At 40.2% G+C, this 16105-nt stretch overlaps 2 protein-coding genes across 6 annotated transcripts; both read left to right on the forward strand.

Annotated features, from left to right (window-relative positions):
- The first annotated feature begins 581 nt into the window (after positions 1-581).
- Positions 582-4266, forward strand: LOC311272497 (putative thiopurine S-methyltransferase). 5 transcript variants are annotated; one of them, XM_084378947.1, is made up of 9 exons: positions 582-684; positions 1271-1396; positions 1502-1594; positions 1696-1828; positions 2883-2935; positions 3026-3100; positions 3623-3708; positions 3846-3890; positions 3987-4266. In XM_084378947.1, exons 2-9 carry the CDS (start codon positions 1299-1301, stop codon positions 4103-4105), a joined length of 702 nt encoding a protein of 233 aa, XP_084235073.1. In that variant the 5' UTR covers positions 582-684; positions 1271-1298; the 3' UTR covers positions 4106-4266. The 5 variants fall into 5 exon arrangements, with proteins under 5 accessions (XP_084235073.1, XP_084235074.1, XP_084235070.1 ...); XM_084378948.1 differs by having other exon boundaries at positions 1274-1396; XM_084378944.1 differs by having other exon boundaries at positions 676-773.
- Positions 4267-5076: 810 nt separating this feature from the next.
- On the forward strand, positions 5077-12317 carry ppp1r36 (protein phosphatase 1 regulatory subunit 36). The gene is made up of 11 exons (XM_084380411.1): positions 5077-5174; positions 5401-5465; positions 6530-6613; positions 6785-6921; positions 7106-7175; positions 7258-7356; positions 7516-7656; positions 7840-7882; positions 8544-8773; positions 10331-10531; positions 11783-12317. The coding sequence occupies exons 1-11, from the start codon at positions 5145-5147 to the stop codon at positions 12048-12050; spliced, it is 1368 nt and encodes a 455-aa protein (XP_084236537.1). The 5' UTR covers positions 5077-5144; the 3' UTR covers positions 12051-12317.
- Positions 12318-16105: the final 3788 nt, after the last annotated feature.

A 16105-nucleotide genomic window follows, 5' to 3' on the forward strand; every position in this document is an offset into this window, starting at 1 on the left:
TCACATTTTATGAATATAGGAAACCACAAAATTGCTCAAGGGAACAACAGTATGGTAATTAAATAGGACTATAAACATCTTATAGGCTATTTCAAGGACTGATAGTTGAATTCCAGTTATATGATGAGAGAAATTTGATATTAAATCAAATGAAAAAAAAAAAAAAAGATTTTATTTAACTTACTTAACAGAAGGGAATTCTAGCAACATGAACATTATATGAATATAATAAAATACAAAATTGATAAAAGGAACAACAGTGTGGTAAATAAATCGTATATTACAAAGATTCATAATTTAATTACAGTTATTTTATTGAGAGAAATGTAATAATAGATATAAAAGAAACAAAACACAAAGAAAAAAATAATGAATAACTTAACATACAGGGAGACATGTCATGAGTATCATTGAACTTGTTAGCTATTATGCCATTGGCTTGTTGAGATTTTGGGTACAATTTAAAATAATTCATGAAAAAACTGAATTGGGAAACTGGGGTGTGTCCTGCCAGTTTGTCAGACAAACCACTTGTAGATAAAGTAACGGATCGCCTGACAGACTGAACTCAGGGCAAAAAACTCCCACTCCCACTGCCGGGTATTGACTGAAGCGGTTGCATGATCGAGGCTGCTGCCGTGCTGCTGCTGCTGATCACACATTAGTTGTCTTCGTTCCAGAAAGGTACGCGCTCCGATTGAGTTAGCAAACATGCGAGGTTCAGGTTTTCTCTTGAAGGTTCTGGGGCTGGTTTTGTGCCAGGCTGCTGCCAGGTGAGCATGGACCTCTGACACTGTCCTTTCATTAGAGGAGGCATCTCATGTTATGCAAGCAGTTTGGTAAGTCATCCCTGACGTCACAGGTGGTTGATTAAGGTGGTGAATGCCTCACTATTCAAGCACCTGGACCAGGTATTTCAGGTTTGGAACATTTTAAAGCTAAAAGCTGAAACTTTTGCCTCTTATGCATTAGAAGACAGTGTGTGTTTGCATGGACGTGACCTTTGCTCTGCCCCCACTTCTGTCTATTCTGGCTTCAGCTGATTCTCCTTTAATTATCTACCAGTTGAACTTCTCTAGGGTCAACATCCATGATGATTTTGTAACCCCACAAGCTTGTTAACTGCTCTCTAAAGGCTTGTTAACACACTCTCACAGTGCAGCTGTTGTTTATGTGCAGGGACGTGTGACTGTGTGCATCATGTGTACTCACCCCTGGTCCCCGTACACAGATATGAATGCTATTTTCCCACTTCTTTGTCATCCGCCAGCAGCCGGGCTCAGGCAAACATCACCAGCATGCTGGCACCGCAGTCGAACCGGGTCATGGTGCTTGGCGAATGGGAGGAACGCTGGCAGGAGAACAGGATCGGCTTCCATCAGCCTGTAGTGCACAAGTAAAGGCTCCGCTTTCATCTGCCTCGTCTGTGGGATGAAGTAAAATGAAAGTTTTCCCGGTCCACGTGTGATTTTTAAAAGGTTTTCTTATTTTTCTTCAACAGAATGCTGGAGAGCAACATTGATAAAGTTCTTGCCGGACGGACGGGAGTTCGCTTCTTCTTCCCTCTTTGTGGGAAAGCTGTTGATATGAAGTGGTATGAAAAAGAAGATTAAAGAAGCTCACACCTATTTTCAGTTTATGTCTCTATGTATGGACGCCATGTATTCCCTCTCTCTTTGTCTGTGTGGATCCCAGGCTGGCAGACCAGGGCCATTCAGTGGTCGGGGTGGAGATCTCTGAAATGGCTATCAAGCAGTTCTTTGAGGAGAACAACATGACATACAGCGAGGAGCCTGTCCCTGCCATACCAGGAGCAAAGGTTTACAAGGTATGTGAGCTGTACACGGTTGTAGAGACATTTTTGTGCTCGTAACATCTGGAATGGAGGTCATAACTATGCTTAGTTGGGGGCACATTCAAATTATACAAATGTTTTACACGCGGCAAACACATTATGCATACTTATGTATCTTTAAAGTTATAATCTTGATGATTTTCAACACATCAGAACCAGTTTTTGACACTTTTTATGGTTGGTTATTTTCAACATTTACATGAAGTGATGCTACTGCCTCTAACGTTATCTCACTGACATCAGCCTCTCTGTTTTACTCACTGTATCAGAGCTGTTTTAAGTTTTCTGCATGTCTAAAAGGAAACAGTTCTCTACGGCTTCACGTTCAATGTATGCAAATGTCTGAGCAGGGGGTGGCTTCACACAGCATCACAAACCACCACCGTTTTTCAAACATGCACAACCAGATGAGCGAGTAACACAACGCTTTGTCAGATTTTTGTCTTTGACTAGCTACGTAAAGGACCATACTAGTGTCTTCTCATGTTAGCTTATGTATTCACAAATCACATTTCTACACAAAACCCCCGTGGATACATATCCTGCGAGAAAAACGGTGTAGCTGTGAAACAATGTAAGGGAGAAATTGACTTCATTACAGCGCCTGTTTATATAGATGTAAAACGTCATCATGCTGTACGTCATGTCTTCTTTTTTTGTCACTGTATTTAATTTTCATCATACAGACAGAACGTAATGACGACTAATGACGTTCCCTAACCCGTCTAGAAAAAACAAGGAGTGCAGGCAGGATTTCATGCCTTCAGAGACCACCGTGCCTTCTTAAATTGTTTTAAAAGTTACATTAGGTTAATTGACCGAGGTCTTCGCTGCATTACCGCACAGAACAAACGTAACTTTGTCAAAAAATAAAAGCGTACAGAATGTTTTCTGTCACCCAGCTCAAGCAACACAAAAGTAACTAAAACAATGTGGTATGCTACCGAAGGGACAGTGGTGGTGAGTATAGTGTGTGATCTGTAAAGGGACGAAAAAATATTCATCCACACTGTCTTTGATTCCACAGAGCTCAGAGAAAAATATCTCCTTGTATCAATGTGACCTGTACAACTTCTCCAAGTAAGTAAACTGTATGTGTTTTGGTCCCTTTTTTAAAATGTTAATGTAAAAGATAATGTTTAACAGAAACTCTGTTTTTCCATGTCACAGTTCCACTGACGGTCAGTTCGGGGCGATTTGGGACAGGGGCTCTCTGGTGGCCATCAACCCACAAGACAGAGACAAGTAAGATGAGATTTAAAGGTGCACTGTGTTGTTTTGGGAAAGAAATGTTAATCAGAAGAGAAAGATCTTTATTGACTGATTTAAAAAAAAAAAAAAAATGTTATGGATAAACAAACTGTCTTTGTTTGCATGATTGAATAAACAAACTAGCCTTAAAGGACAACATGATTTCATATTGTTTTACTTTGTTTATATGTGGCGGACCCTGCCACCTTTCTAGCTTCAAACAGTGTTCTGGGGTCCTTTTCCCCTGAGAACAGCTTGTTTATTCACTTCTGGAAAAAAATAATATTTCTGAGGTTGTATTATTACCTCATTAATATTGTAAATATAAAAATTAAAACTACATATTGCCCCTTTAACCCCTCCACCTAAACATCCTAAAATGAAATGAACATTTCTTTAAAACAATTTAAATGTGTCATTTTAATATAATAGTTATTTATTAGATATGACACAGAGAAACCACACATACCGTACGCTCCACGATGTCTCACTACATTCTCTCACACATCACCACAGGTATGCTGCTCTCATCGTTTCTCTCATGGCCAAAGACTGCAGATACCTTTTGGACACTTTGTTGTACAATCCTGAATTATATCCAGGTAAGTGCCCATATTGAGTGTGAAGCAGCAGACACTGTCTAGAGAGTCAAATACACCCCTCGGCTAAAAATACCCGCAGTGTGTTTGTGTGAGTTCAGTGGTAACAAAATATATTTGAGACTGGATTTGTCTTTCAGGTCCTCCCTTTTTTGTGCCTGATGAGCAAGTACAAAGCCTGTTCGGTGAGTGTTTGGAACAATCACGGCTCAGTGTCTTTCCATTCTTGAAACAGGCTACGATGAATTTGCAGTTTTTAATGGTGCGTTTCCTTTCCTCAGGGGAGAGCTGCGATATAGAACTGCTGCAGTCGGTGGATGCCCTGACAGACAGACACCGAGGCTGGGGGCTGGACTACCTGACTGAAAATGTGCACCTCATCTCTCCAAAGAGCGTTTGAAAAACTAACTTGCAAGTTCAGAGAGCTTAGAGAAGTAGATGCTGGGCATTTTATCACACACACAGGATGAAGAAAACTTTTGCCTATGCTTGTTTTTTTAATGCTTAGACATCATATATAGTTTTGAATGCTTGACAAATTAAAACGTTTTTATTACAAGATGTCTGTGGTTTTATTGAAACCAGTTGTTGTTTATTTGTGGCAATATAACTGTTTATAAAATAAAACTTAAGAAACAGAATTTACAACTATAATAGACAGAAAACAGAATATAAGCTCTATACTTATATTTCATTAATATTATTATTATTATTATTATTACATTCCAGGGTAAGACTGATAGTAAGGGTTTGATTCACTTAAATGTGTTTTCGGTGGATTTGAGAATATGTTGATTGCATTGAACTACATTCAATTTAATTAGCTCATGCTTTTATCTCCAATTAATTATTTCATCTTAACCCTTATGAACCAACTGCTATAATCTCCAGTATAATAATAAAGTCATTTGTCATTTTCTGTAGAGGAAATGTTTACAAGCACTCTCACTGACTGAATTGTGCACATTTCAGTGGTTCTTTTGCAGATTTTAAGTTCATATATTTCAGGGATTTACAATGCGGTCTGAATTCATTGTAAAAAGCATTGAAAATGGTTCTGATTTTCATAAATTTGGCTTTGTGTATGTACATTTTCATGTTTCTCGTTCATAACCGGTCCATACATTACATCCACATGTGATTTCAATGCAACAGATACATTTTTTTTTTTTTTTTTACCATTCTTCCAATTGCTTCCGAAACAGCTGGGAATGGCTGCAAGTGGAGAAAAAAAATACTCTGTGGTTTAAATATGAAATTGCAAAATGAACATTACTTCCAAACATTGGACCCAAACAGTGTTTCTCTTGCAATGCGGAAGTGTCCTGTGAGCGTCCTCCTCATTGGCTGTTGCCTGGATACAGTGTCCAACATTAGCAGCGGAGAGGAGGAAGGAGCAGGAGCTAACCAGGGACCTGTTGAAGGTTTTATTCACGCAAATGCCAAAATATCCAGAGAAGCCGAGAAATGTAGGTTGCTACACTGAGACAGACGAATGTAAAAGTTTTCAGTGACCAGTTACGTGGCTAGAAACGTTAAATACCGCCATTATTTAACCGGTAACAAGTGGTACAGGCGTTTGTCTTTAACCATGAAAAAGTCCAAGTGTCTAGTTTATTCACAGTTCATGCTAACAGTTAGGGACACATTTAAATGTCTGGTTGATATATGAGGAATAATAACGCTATCTTTCAGGTTAGTGCGCCACCTTCAGGCCGCTGGGTCTGGAATGATGAAGCCCGGGGTGTGGAGTTTGTCAGGTGAGCCTACTAGCTAGCATACCGAACATGCTAACAGTCATTAAGGCACATTAAACCATAATGCACTACTCAAATAAGTCAGGGATTTGGGGATATGTGTGCATATATGCATGAACTGAAAATACATGAAATGAAATATATTCATAAAACACAGTAAAAATTCAGATATGTCAAAGAATAAACAATATAATATCCCAATATCTCGGACTATTTTTGAGTCGTGTATAATTAGCACCCTACCTCTTTTTTTAAATATAATGAACATGGTTGTGTAACTGTCCTTTCATCTAGATGTTTCTGGATCTTCCTCATTCAAGGGGGAGAAAGCATGAAAAAAAATGTCTATAACAAGTTGAAGGAAGTGTCGATTATAAGTGAACTAGGCAAAAAGTAGGCCCATGCAAGAATATAAAGCATCTTTAAAAACAGCGTTGACAGGTGCTTCGACAAACAATCAAAAGCAGGAAACTCAGGAAGTCGATATTATAGAATAAACAGTCAACAGTCAAGCCAAACACAAGTAAGACTCGTCTTACGTGAGTTAAAACAAGAAGGCAGAACAGAAAATGTAAAAACACAGAAAGTCAACATGAGGCATTACGAGTAAAAGGAATAAAAGCCATAAAACAGGCAAGATCACAAAAAAGAAAGAGAGTTATGCAAAAAAAGAGATAAATAAAAGAATAAAAATCAATAAAGGACGATAAGAAGACGACGACAACACATAAGAGGAATTTAATAACAAACAAAAAGGGTGACTTCACATGAAAGCAAGTCTATAAAAGTCAAGATAAGATTGGAAATAACATTCTCTATGGCAAACAACTTTTAGTTATTCTGGGGAAAATTCCATATTCATGAACAAATGTTCATAATCCAAACCAACACCACGTTATCATGTAACATTTTTAGTTAGCATGACCTTTTTAAAGGTATTAAATAAATTGAGTACAATGCATATAACATGAAATCTAGCATTGTAAAACGGGAATGTATCTACGTTTGTATCTTTGTATTTAAACATGTGTACAATAAAGACGGAAATAAAACTCCCCCTTTTCTAGTTCTGGTCCAGCAGAGGAGGCTGTTTTGAAGGAAAGGAGGCAATCCAACGCCAATTTCAAGGATCTTCAGCAGCGATCAGAGTGGTAGGCCTGCGTGAACCAGCAGCATTCAAAAGTCTTTTCCTTTAAATGTTTATACATGTTATTTAGCTGTGATTGTAATTATTTGAAAGGCAAAACAAATGTTGTGAATTGCAGTTACTCATTACTTCATTTGAGACCAACGTGCACACGTTCATCATGATGTTTCCCCAGGTTGGCTGCCATCTGTATGTTGAACCATAGAGGGCGCCAAAGCATTAGAAAGAGCCTGAGCCCTGCTCACCTGAGTGCTTACAGGTCCTCGTTGATGAAGAGGCGAGGAGACCAAATTACCATCGATGATGTCAAACGTAAGTGTCGATCTGTTGTTGAACTCAGCAACACTAATACTGCATGACTTAAATCAGCTGATCCTCTTTTTGTCTGGTAGTTGGTGAAAAAAATAGGAGTTTGCTGAGTGTGAACATTAAAGAGTACCTTCATATCTAATCCCAGTGCTGGATGACCTTTGACCCTCTTCTCTCTGTGTCGTAGATGTGGCTGTCGGTTTGCTGCAGGAGAATTATTCACTTCCCATTCCGCTTTGCTTCATGACCGTATTGAAGTGAGGAATGAAAAGACATGTTTTCATCCAAACATACACACAGTTTGGCTTTGCTGTTTATTCTGTTCTATTCTCTGTGCAGGAGTAAAGAGCTTGATGACGTCCTGGCTGCCCTTCTCCTTTACCTGTCGTGTTTCTTCGAACACAAGTCTCTAGAGAATAAACCCAAGTCTTTAATGGCGTAAGTATGCTCAGAACAAAAGAGTGTGTGTCCGCCTTCAATGTAATGCAGTGGTAATTTAGTGGTATTTTTTTGTATCACAGTTACTAAATGTGTTTCTTCCCCTCTTCTCTGTCTTGTATTTCTACACACTCACTCTCTTTCTAACAATCCTCCCAGTGTAGACGTCATCACAGAGCACCGGGTGATGGCGGAGGCTTTGGCCAAAAAGGAGATTGCTCAAAAGAAGCTGGCTGTCTGCTACTTCGGTCTAATCATGGGCCTGGAGATAGAGCAGCACCAACACGCATCGTATCACAAGTGAGTGTCTGTTCACATTCAGAACAGGTGTTAGAGAAAGAAAGAAAGTGTGATTCTCTCTGTAATAATTTCACTCGATTGTCTGGCTCCCGGGGAACCATTGTATAGCTGTTATGAATGTCTACAAACATTCGTAGTGCATCACTGTTATCTGTATTACAAGTTCTCATGTGTTTTTTCCAGGGGCCGGATGTCATCAAACCGTACAGAATGGCTTCTACATGCGGTATGTGCAATAAGAATCCTATAATGTGCTCCAATAAAATGTTTCAAAGCTTATTAAGACTTTTAGGAACCCTTTAGGAAATGGATACCGTCTCCTAACCAATTCCCACTGTTTAAAAGACTTGATAAATCTGACCCGTAACTGACCTGAAAGTTCTTTCCCTGCAAATGCAGCATGTTGAAACATTCAAAACTACATATATTGCCTCATCTGCACAGAGAAAAACTGAACCTTCAGCTGTCAGAGTGAAGGCCAGTTCACCATCTGTGAATACAGACGGCAGTGAGCAGAACAGAACGACATTGAGTGCTGGTTATGCCTGGTGGCCTTAATGAATTAGTTAGTGGTAGGGGATGTTGACTCAACACAGGTGCTTTGCTTTGACAGGCTCTCCCCAGTATTTAGCCAGGTGGGTGGAAGGGGGAGAAATATCACGCTAAGAGCAGCAGCTTGTTGTCTGCTCTATATGTGACCTGTTCTTGACAGAAATAGCTGTTGTGACCTTTTAAAAATACAGAATAAGTGGCTGCCTGGGTTTTTAGGTAGAATTAAGGATTGAATTAAAAAAAACAAATGAATGAATGTCTAACTCAAATAAATTAGGAGTTCACACTCTTCCCTCTCTTCGCATCCTTCTGTGTCCTCACCCTCTTGTTTCTAGTGTTTGTACAGCTTCTTCTGTTTTGTGGCCTGGGTGACATTTGGCAGAAAGGACCTGAGAGACATCCAAGAGGAGGTGGGGAGACTTTTGTACTCTGACACCTTCAACTTGGCACTCAGGAACAGCACCGACGGGGACTCGGGTATGACCTTCTCCGCTGTTAATGGTTCAGTGAAGACGGAAGAGGCTGACCCCAAGGAGACGGGACGTGGTGGCACATTCAGGCACAGGTACGTCGAAGCGAAGGAAAGGCTGGGTAGAGGTGGCATGTGATACCATCAGTGTCGGTATGTACTTTTTAAGAGTAGAAGACAACCTCGTCAATTATTTATTATGTGTATTTTGCTACTATGTTTGCCTTGGTGTTAGTAAAGTCCCAACTAGGGATACATAGAAATTCTCTCTTGAAAGACGATGTCTCGATGAAGAAAAGTCAATAATCGGTTATAAAATGATAAAACCTGTTTCTTGACATTATGATTGGCTGTTAACCTTGCATTCTGCCGGGCTGTACGTTCCCTACGGCTGAACCAACTGGATGGTGAAACACAACAGATGAACATAACTGATGTAAACATGTGCATCATGTTTTTGTTCTAAGCTGGGCTACATCTCGAGTTTTGAGGTGTGGATGGCTGAGTGTAACGAAGAAGGAAGTAATTTCATCTGTTTCATTTAATTGTGTATCATAACAAAGATGTTTTGTTTTTAAAGTAGCCAGTAGTCATACAGTGAGAAGAAATTAATCCTGTGTGAAAATCAAAAAGTTTGGATGCATCGATAAATATATTATCGTATATATAATATATATTTCGGTAATAATGCTCTGTGACTTCATCACTACCAGCAAAAACTTTCACATAGAAGTAGACATGTGATCCATTGTTAATATAAAGATATTCATTATAACTGCTTGAACAGATTTGTTCTGTCATCTTACCATCAGTATGTGTTACCAGCCTCACTCTGATTTGATCTATTAGAGTAAATAACTTAATAGCTCCGGCAGTAATGTCGTCTGTGTTTGATGGACGTCACGTCAGACCTCTGACTGGAACATGATTGATGTAGACAGATTCATAGCTTTGTCCGATAGCAGGGACTGTCTGACAGACCGTTTTATGTTGCATTGCCGTGTCTGACACAAGATTGGCAGTTGTGTAAGCTGTCAGGGGCCTCGGAGCTCTTTCCTGCTGTCAGGTTGAGACCAAACAATCAAAAGCTGGGCCTGAAGCTCGCTCTCCTCCTGAGGGTGGATGTACATGACATGATTTGTACGAGCTCCAGCAGTTTCCAACTGTCTGGCAGACACTAAAAAGATTGTAAAAAAAAGAAAAATCCATTTGATTATATATATTTTTTGTACTTGTTCTGGAATAAGCACCTGGATCTTGAGGGTTTAGCTCCCATAGCAGCTTTCCTGATTAATTAGTTCTGGAGATTTAAGTTTCCACCATGAGCACTATAGGTATGTATGACAAAATGGAACATGTGAGGAATGTCTGCTTTTCAAAATGCTTATACAGCTGTTGTCTGTGCATGACTGAGCTTTTATATAAACAGATCTTCAATATTATAATATTTGGTTTAATTACTAAGTTTCTCTTCTACTTTTGTTCTCTCAGTTGAGTAAGTAAAATGTATCAGAGAGAGAAATTTGTACACACTCGTTGCCCTCAGTGCCTCTTTCACACATTTGCATGTTTGCCTGTGGTGTTTTTTTATATATATACACTAAATTCATAACACTTTCTGTCCCTGCTCCTTGTCCTGACTTTTTTCCAAAGAAAGTCCCAGCGGCGTCCCGCCCTCAGCACTGTAGTTAACCAGCGATCCCCACTGATGGTGTCTCTGCTGCCCTCATCCAAAGAACAGTCACCCCATCTGTTCGTCCGCGGCCCAGCCAGGAGGCAGAGCCCTCTGCAGGCCGAGCTCTGCGACATCAAGGCTCTGACGGAGGAGCTCAACCAGCAGCTGGCCAGCGTCAGGTGGTGAAAAACACGACAGAATATGCCACTGATAATATTAAGAGGGTGGGATTTGTTTGATCATTGATATGATTTTTCTGTGTCTCTGCTGCTGCTATGTGCGCAGTGATTTATGGTTAGAAAGTGACGTGGGAGCACTGAGGTAGCAGAAATATTTCAGACAAACTAACAGTGATGGAATTCAACTGAGTACATTTACTCAAGTACGATACTAGAGTACAGTTTTGGGGTAGTCTTTAATTGAGTATTTCCATTTCCTGCCACTTTATACTTCCACTCCCCTACATTTTGGAGGCAAATATTGTACTTTTGATTCTTAAATGCATTTATTGCCAGGAAATTAATTTTAAAACATTTAAAATTAGATACTCAGATACTTAAGTACTGCTTATGTTTTGAGTATGTATGTGGTAAAAATCGACCATAACATCTAACATCCACGTGAGGCTGAAAAAGCCAAAACCAGAAGCTCAAAGCTGCATAACGCTGCAGAGTGAAGTGGTAACTTCAGTGGATAAAGTGTCACAGTTGATTGTGATTCAATGTAAAAACAAACAAAAAAACCCTCCTGCCTGTTTTGTTTGACTTCTTGAAAATAAGCAACGAGTACAAAAAAAACTGAGCACTATTGTGATTATGTGCAGTCAAACCCACCCACTCTACATGATGAGCATAATGCAATAAAGAATGCTTTGTCTGGCTTTAACTGAATAACAGTGGATTTCATATGTAGCAAAATCTTAATCGTCATCTAACCAGATCAGCTGACAGAGTAGAATGATTCATTGTCTAATTCTTCCTACATAAATACAAACATTGTGTATATTTAATGTGTGATTTTTGTGCCAACATAGCAAAAAGTACAGATGTGTTCATCTTTTTTTCATTTTGTACCTTTTATTTAAACAGGAAGTCTCCTGGGATTAAAATCCCTTTTTGAGGGAGACCTGTCCAAGATAGCTAACATTACAAAGTTAAAGAAATGATCAAATAGAGCATGTCAACAACGGACATAAAGGAGTTTAAGGAATAAAAATAATAAAAGGAACGAAAGATACAGAGTAGAAATTGCTCTTTTCGAAATCAGGGAGAAAAAATCTTTAAGCTGTAGTGTGTTCTGAAGGTTATTCCATGACCAGGGGGGAAAAATTGGAAAAAAGATGCTCCTGACTTGGGTTGTGAAAAACAAACAAAAATGAATCCGTCTCACTCCATGTATTCTCTCTCTCTTCATTTCTTTTATTAAATCAGCTTTGGGATTCTTGGCATGCCATTGAGACAATTCAGTCCCAGTACCCTGATACCCTATGAAGAAGAGAAAAACAACAGAGACGAGGAAGAACCAGAGAGTGACGTTAATAACAACAGCGAGGATCATCCTGGCGTCCGTGTTCGAGGCGGCAGCGCGTCCTTCGTGGGATCCAAGTCGACAGGTCTTGCCAGATATGGCAGCACCACCCACAAGAACGCTAGACTCTCAGCAGCCACCATTCAGGCAGTGACCTCAGACGCTGAATAACTTGCAGGTGAAAGTTTGCATTTTTATTGGCATAATGCAGACATTGCATGTGCGAATGCATTCCTCAGCACAGCCAGAAACACAGGGTCAGAAAGAGAGAACAGAAAGTAGCAGGTTTTCCTTCTGCCCTGCTCATGTGGGGCTCATTTTCAAAAGCACCTCCCTGGACTGTCATCACACACACCGTATTTGCTCCTGAATTTAAATCACTGTCTTATTTGCCAGCTGGTGGTGCTGTTGAATAAAATATAATGAAATCCGGAACAACTTTGAAGGTCTGCACTTTCTATAGAGCCTGAAAAATATTCAGTTCACATATGAAAATGAAGGAAGTCTAGCACGTTGCATGCATAATTCACACTGGATTACATGTTTTGGGGGAAATCAAACGACGCGGCCTTGACAGAGTTTGTCATCTCGACAAGTTCACCTTTCTTTTCATTTACATCATTGAAGGCTTCCCTTTAGACCACTGAGTCATCCTGTGTCCCGGCCTCACAACAGGCCATCAATAATATGACCTCATGCCACACATGCGCACACACACACACACACATTCTCACACACCGCTCTCTAGCTAGGATTGGTAGCAGAAGGGGCTTTGGCTTCACCCTAATTGGCTGCATAATCTGGGACACCAGGAGTGGAGCTAAGCCCTCTGAGGAGGAGGAGGAGGAGGCCTGGGAAGCCTGTGCATTAGATTGGGGGATGGGTGACACGATTTATTTTAAATTAGTTTAAAAGAATTAAAGTGCTCTGGTGTAAATTTAAACTGTTTCACACCAGGAACGATTAACTCAAGCTCTTCCTCTGTTTTTTTTTTTCTCTGAATTGTTCAGAATGATTCAAATCAAACGGGACCTGCTTCTTTCTCCCCTCTTCTTCTGCTGTCGTGTCGTCGTCCCCCGACAGCTACTTTCACCTGTTCTCCGCTGCAGTGTTGCTAATACCAGCCAAGCAGTCAGATACTTGACACAGTGAAACCTTCTTTGTCAGTGAAAACGTCCTTTTCCCTGGACTGACTGAATAATCAAAGAGGTGCTACAGTGGCAGTGGAGCAGAAACTGTGTAATCAATATAAGTGAAAGGAAAAGATTGGCTGTATTCTCGACTACCATCTTAAAGAAGTAGTTCCAAGTTGTTGGAAGTAACACTTTTTTGCTTTCTTGCTGAGAATTAGGGGACATCGATACTAGTCCCAAGTTTGTGTGGAAAATATCTAGCTTGAGCCAGATATCTTAGCTTAGCATAAAGAATGGGGGTAGCTAGCCTCGGTCTGTCCAAAGGTTATGAACAAGATAGGTGCTGAGCTTTAAAATGCAAGGATTTGGCAGAGCCAGGCTAGCTGTTCCCCCTTTTTTCAGCCTTTATGCTGAAGCTACGATACCGGAGACATTATAAGAGATGTCTCTGTGACCAGTAAAAGTGAAGATCTGGCTCTCTCCCCATTCATTTAGATAGGGGCGTGGGCTTGTTAGCCCAAAATAACTGCCTGGCATTGCCAAAATGGCGGCCGAGTGGCTAGACTTGCCTGTAAGGATTTTGACGATACCTACAACATAAGCTAACAGCTACACAAGCTTACAGCTACATAAGCTAACACTTACATATTTGTGCTGCATATCTTGCGAGCAAATTTAAGAGTAGAATCTGTCTTCTCATCTAAATCTCATCAAGAAAGCCAATATGCACATTTCCCAAAATCACCTTTTGTGTATTTAAAATAATTTGTGTGACGTTTAGTTGAATCATCTCCAATCACCAGTGGTGTAAAGAGTTACCTGTTGAATAGATAATACTATATATTCTCTGCTTCATCACTACATACAGTAGGATTTAAACCCAGTAAACTCTGAACTTCAACTTGAACTACCACTGGATTTTGTGTAACTTAAATGTTGGCTTGTGTTATCATCCATTCACTGCACTCCTCGTTGAGTAAGAATCACAATTGAACACCAGTGAAGTCTCCTCATGAAAGCTGCACAATGATGATTCGCTTCAGAGATAGAAATATTCTTGTTCATCAGCTGGCAGAGCGATTCAAGTTGCCTTTCAACATTCCTCAAAGTTTGTCTTTTTTCCAAATGAGAGAGCCAGCAGTGGCACTAATTAGCAAAGCTTTATCATTCAGCTGTGAATCTCTTCACGGGGTAATTGGTTAAAACGTGTCAAGGGTGTGATATCATGTCGTTGAGCTCAGCAGCGTATGCAGATACCACAGCGTGTACTTACCTCTAGCACCAAGGCGAGTGGAGCACATTCACATTTCAGCGATATTATTATGGATACATGTCCAGTTTTTGGGGTAGACCACCTGCGGCATGTCTGTTTCAGTCTGTGTTACACATCCTCTGCATCTGAAGGAAGTCAACTTGTATCTGCACAACAGAATTGGCCTGTGAGTGGCAAAGATGGTGCCTAAGGAATTTGATTTGGTGGTACTTGTGACCGGGAGAGTTGTGGGGTTTACTGTGGGTTGGAAGATTGTGCTTGATGGCTGCTAATCACAAAAGTGCCTCTCAAATCAAGCATTTGGAGCACATGTTTTAAAGCTAATCAATGTGCTCTGCGAGTCCATTTCTATCCAATGGGCTTCTTAAATAAAGTGATTACTGTGAAATATTAAATCGTTTAAATAATGTGCTTGGATATATAATTTTGCTCCTATTATCTTCATTTGTCAACCTAAAATAATAAATGTTTCACCCATCAGTCCATCCATTATCTGTTCTGTTATTGTTCGTCAGGTCGTAACAACATATGCAGTATATTTGGACCTGTTGAAAGTTTCTATATTGAGGTCTGAGCTTGCAGGATTCATTTTAAAAACTGTGAGGCATTAACGAATATGTCTGCGCATTCTTACAGACTATTTAAGTTTTATGCAGAGCTTTATATTTCTTATTTCTTATATATTTTTAAATGAAGTCCCCATCTACTTCCTTTGTTTTATGAGAATGCTGCAACTCTGTTTTGCTGTGAAGCTCAGGAAACGATTTGTGGACAACAAAATCTTCCCCTGGCTTTCCATCAGCATGAGGGTGAATAGATAATAACTCAATTTTAATTTTCGGGTGAGCTTATCCTTTAATCCTGCGAGCCCAGAACCAATTAAAATGAACTAATCATTTACTCAAAACACTTCTAACCTGAATAAACTCGAAACCCTGGAAAGGAGATTAAAGTGGGGCAGAGGGTGGAAACTTCCATACATGTGACCGAGGGCACAAACCAGGTGCACCTTTGTTATATTTGATTTTTTTTTTTACATTTTTGAATCAAGTCTCCATCTACTTAAGTTGTTCATAAGAATGCTGCAACTCTGGTTTTGCTGTGAAGCTCCAGAAACGTTTTGTGGACTACAAAACATGACTGTGCATCAGCGTGAGGGTGAATAGATAATGACTGCACGCACAGACCCGAATATAAAGAGTTTGGACATAGAAATCTGCAGTAAACGCAACAATCTGTTGACTGTGGAGGAGCTATTGGCTCACAACACCAGCAGGGGGAGACTTTGCCCATTGATGGCTGAACTCAGCGGGACTGTCACAGAACTGATACAACTCCTGTCTGCTGTTTAACTCCAGTGCGTCTCTCACTGGATGTTGTGTATTTCATCACATGCTGGTATACAAAAAGAAAAAGATGCGTTCACGGGATCTTTCTGCTGCAACAATGAACAGGGAGGCTTGAATTGTCATTCAATGAAAGTGCAGGAATCCTCATTAGGCTGCAATTAATGATCGTTATCTAGACGTGGAGATAAATGGCTCAATTAGCTGCGGGTTCGTTATCCGACCTCCCCTGCAGATAAAAAAAATAATACAATAATCAGCTGTGATTCCTATCAGCGCGTCAATGGACGATGTAATTAGTTTGTTTTGATTGGTGTCTTATTATCGCTTTCCTGTGTGTTTTTTGGAGGAGGTGGGGGGGATACTTCGTCGCAAGTTCTCGCGGTGTCACGGCCGAAAGGAGCGCACGCACTCAGCAGCGCGTCAGTCCCGTGCGCGCGCCTCTCTCTCTCTCTCCCCTCACACTTCGTCCTC

The sequence above is a fragment of the Pagrus pagrus genome, assembly GCF_965226575.1.
Source record: "Pagrus pagrus genome assembly, chromosome: 17".
Lineage (NCBI taxonomy): Eukaryota > Metazoa > Chordata > Actinopteri > Spariformes > Sparidae > Pagrus > Pagrus pagrus.

Coding starts and splice junctions, on each gene's coding strand:
- LOC311272497 (XM_084378944.1), top strand. CDS start 712: ATGCGAGGTTCAGGTTTTCTCTTGAAGGTTCTGGGGCTGGTTTTGTGC. Junction 1,829..2,882: donor CAGGAGCAAAGGTTTACAAG/GTATGTGAGCTG, acceptor TTGATTCCACAG/AGCTCAGAGAAAAATATCTC. Junction 3,101..3,622: donor AACCCACAAGACAGAGACAA/GTAAGATGAGAT, acceptor ACATCACCACAG/GTATGCTGCTCTCATCGTTT.
- ppp1r36 (XM_084380411.1), top strand. CDS start 5,145: ATGCCAAAATATCCAGAGAAGCCGAGAAAT. Junction 8,774..10,330: donor GGTGGCACATTCAGGCACAG/GTACGTCGAAGC, acceptor TTTTTTCCAAAG/AAAGTCCCAGCGGCGTCCCG. Junction 10,532..11,782: donor CAGCAGCTGGCCAGCGTCAG/GTGGTGAAAAAC, acceptor TTATTAAATCAG/CTTTGGGATTCTTGGCATGC.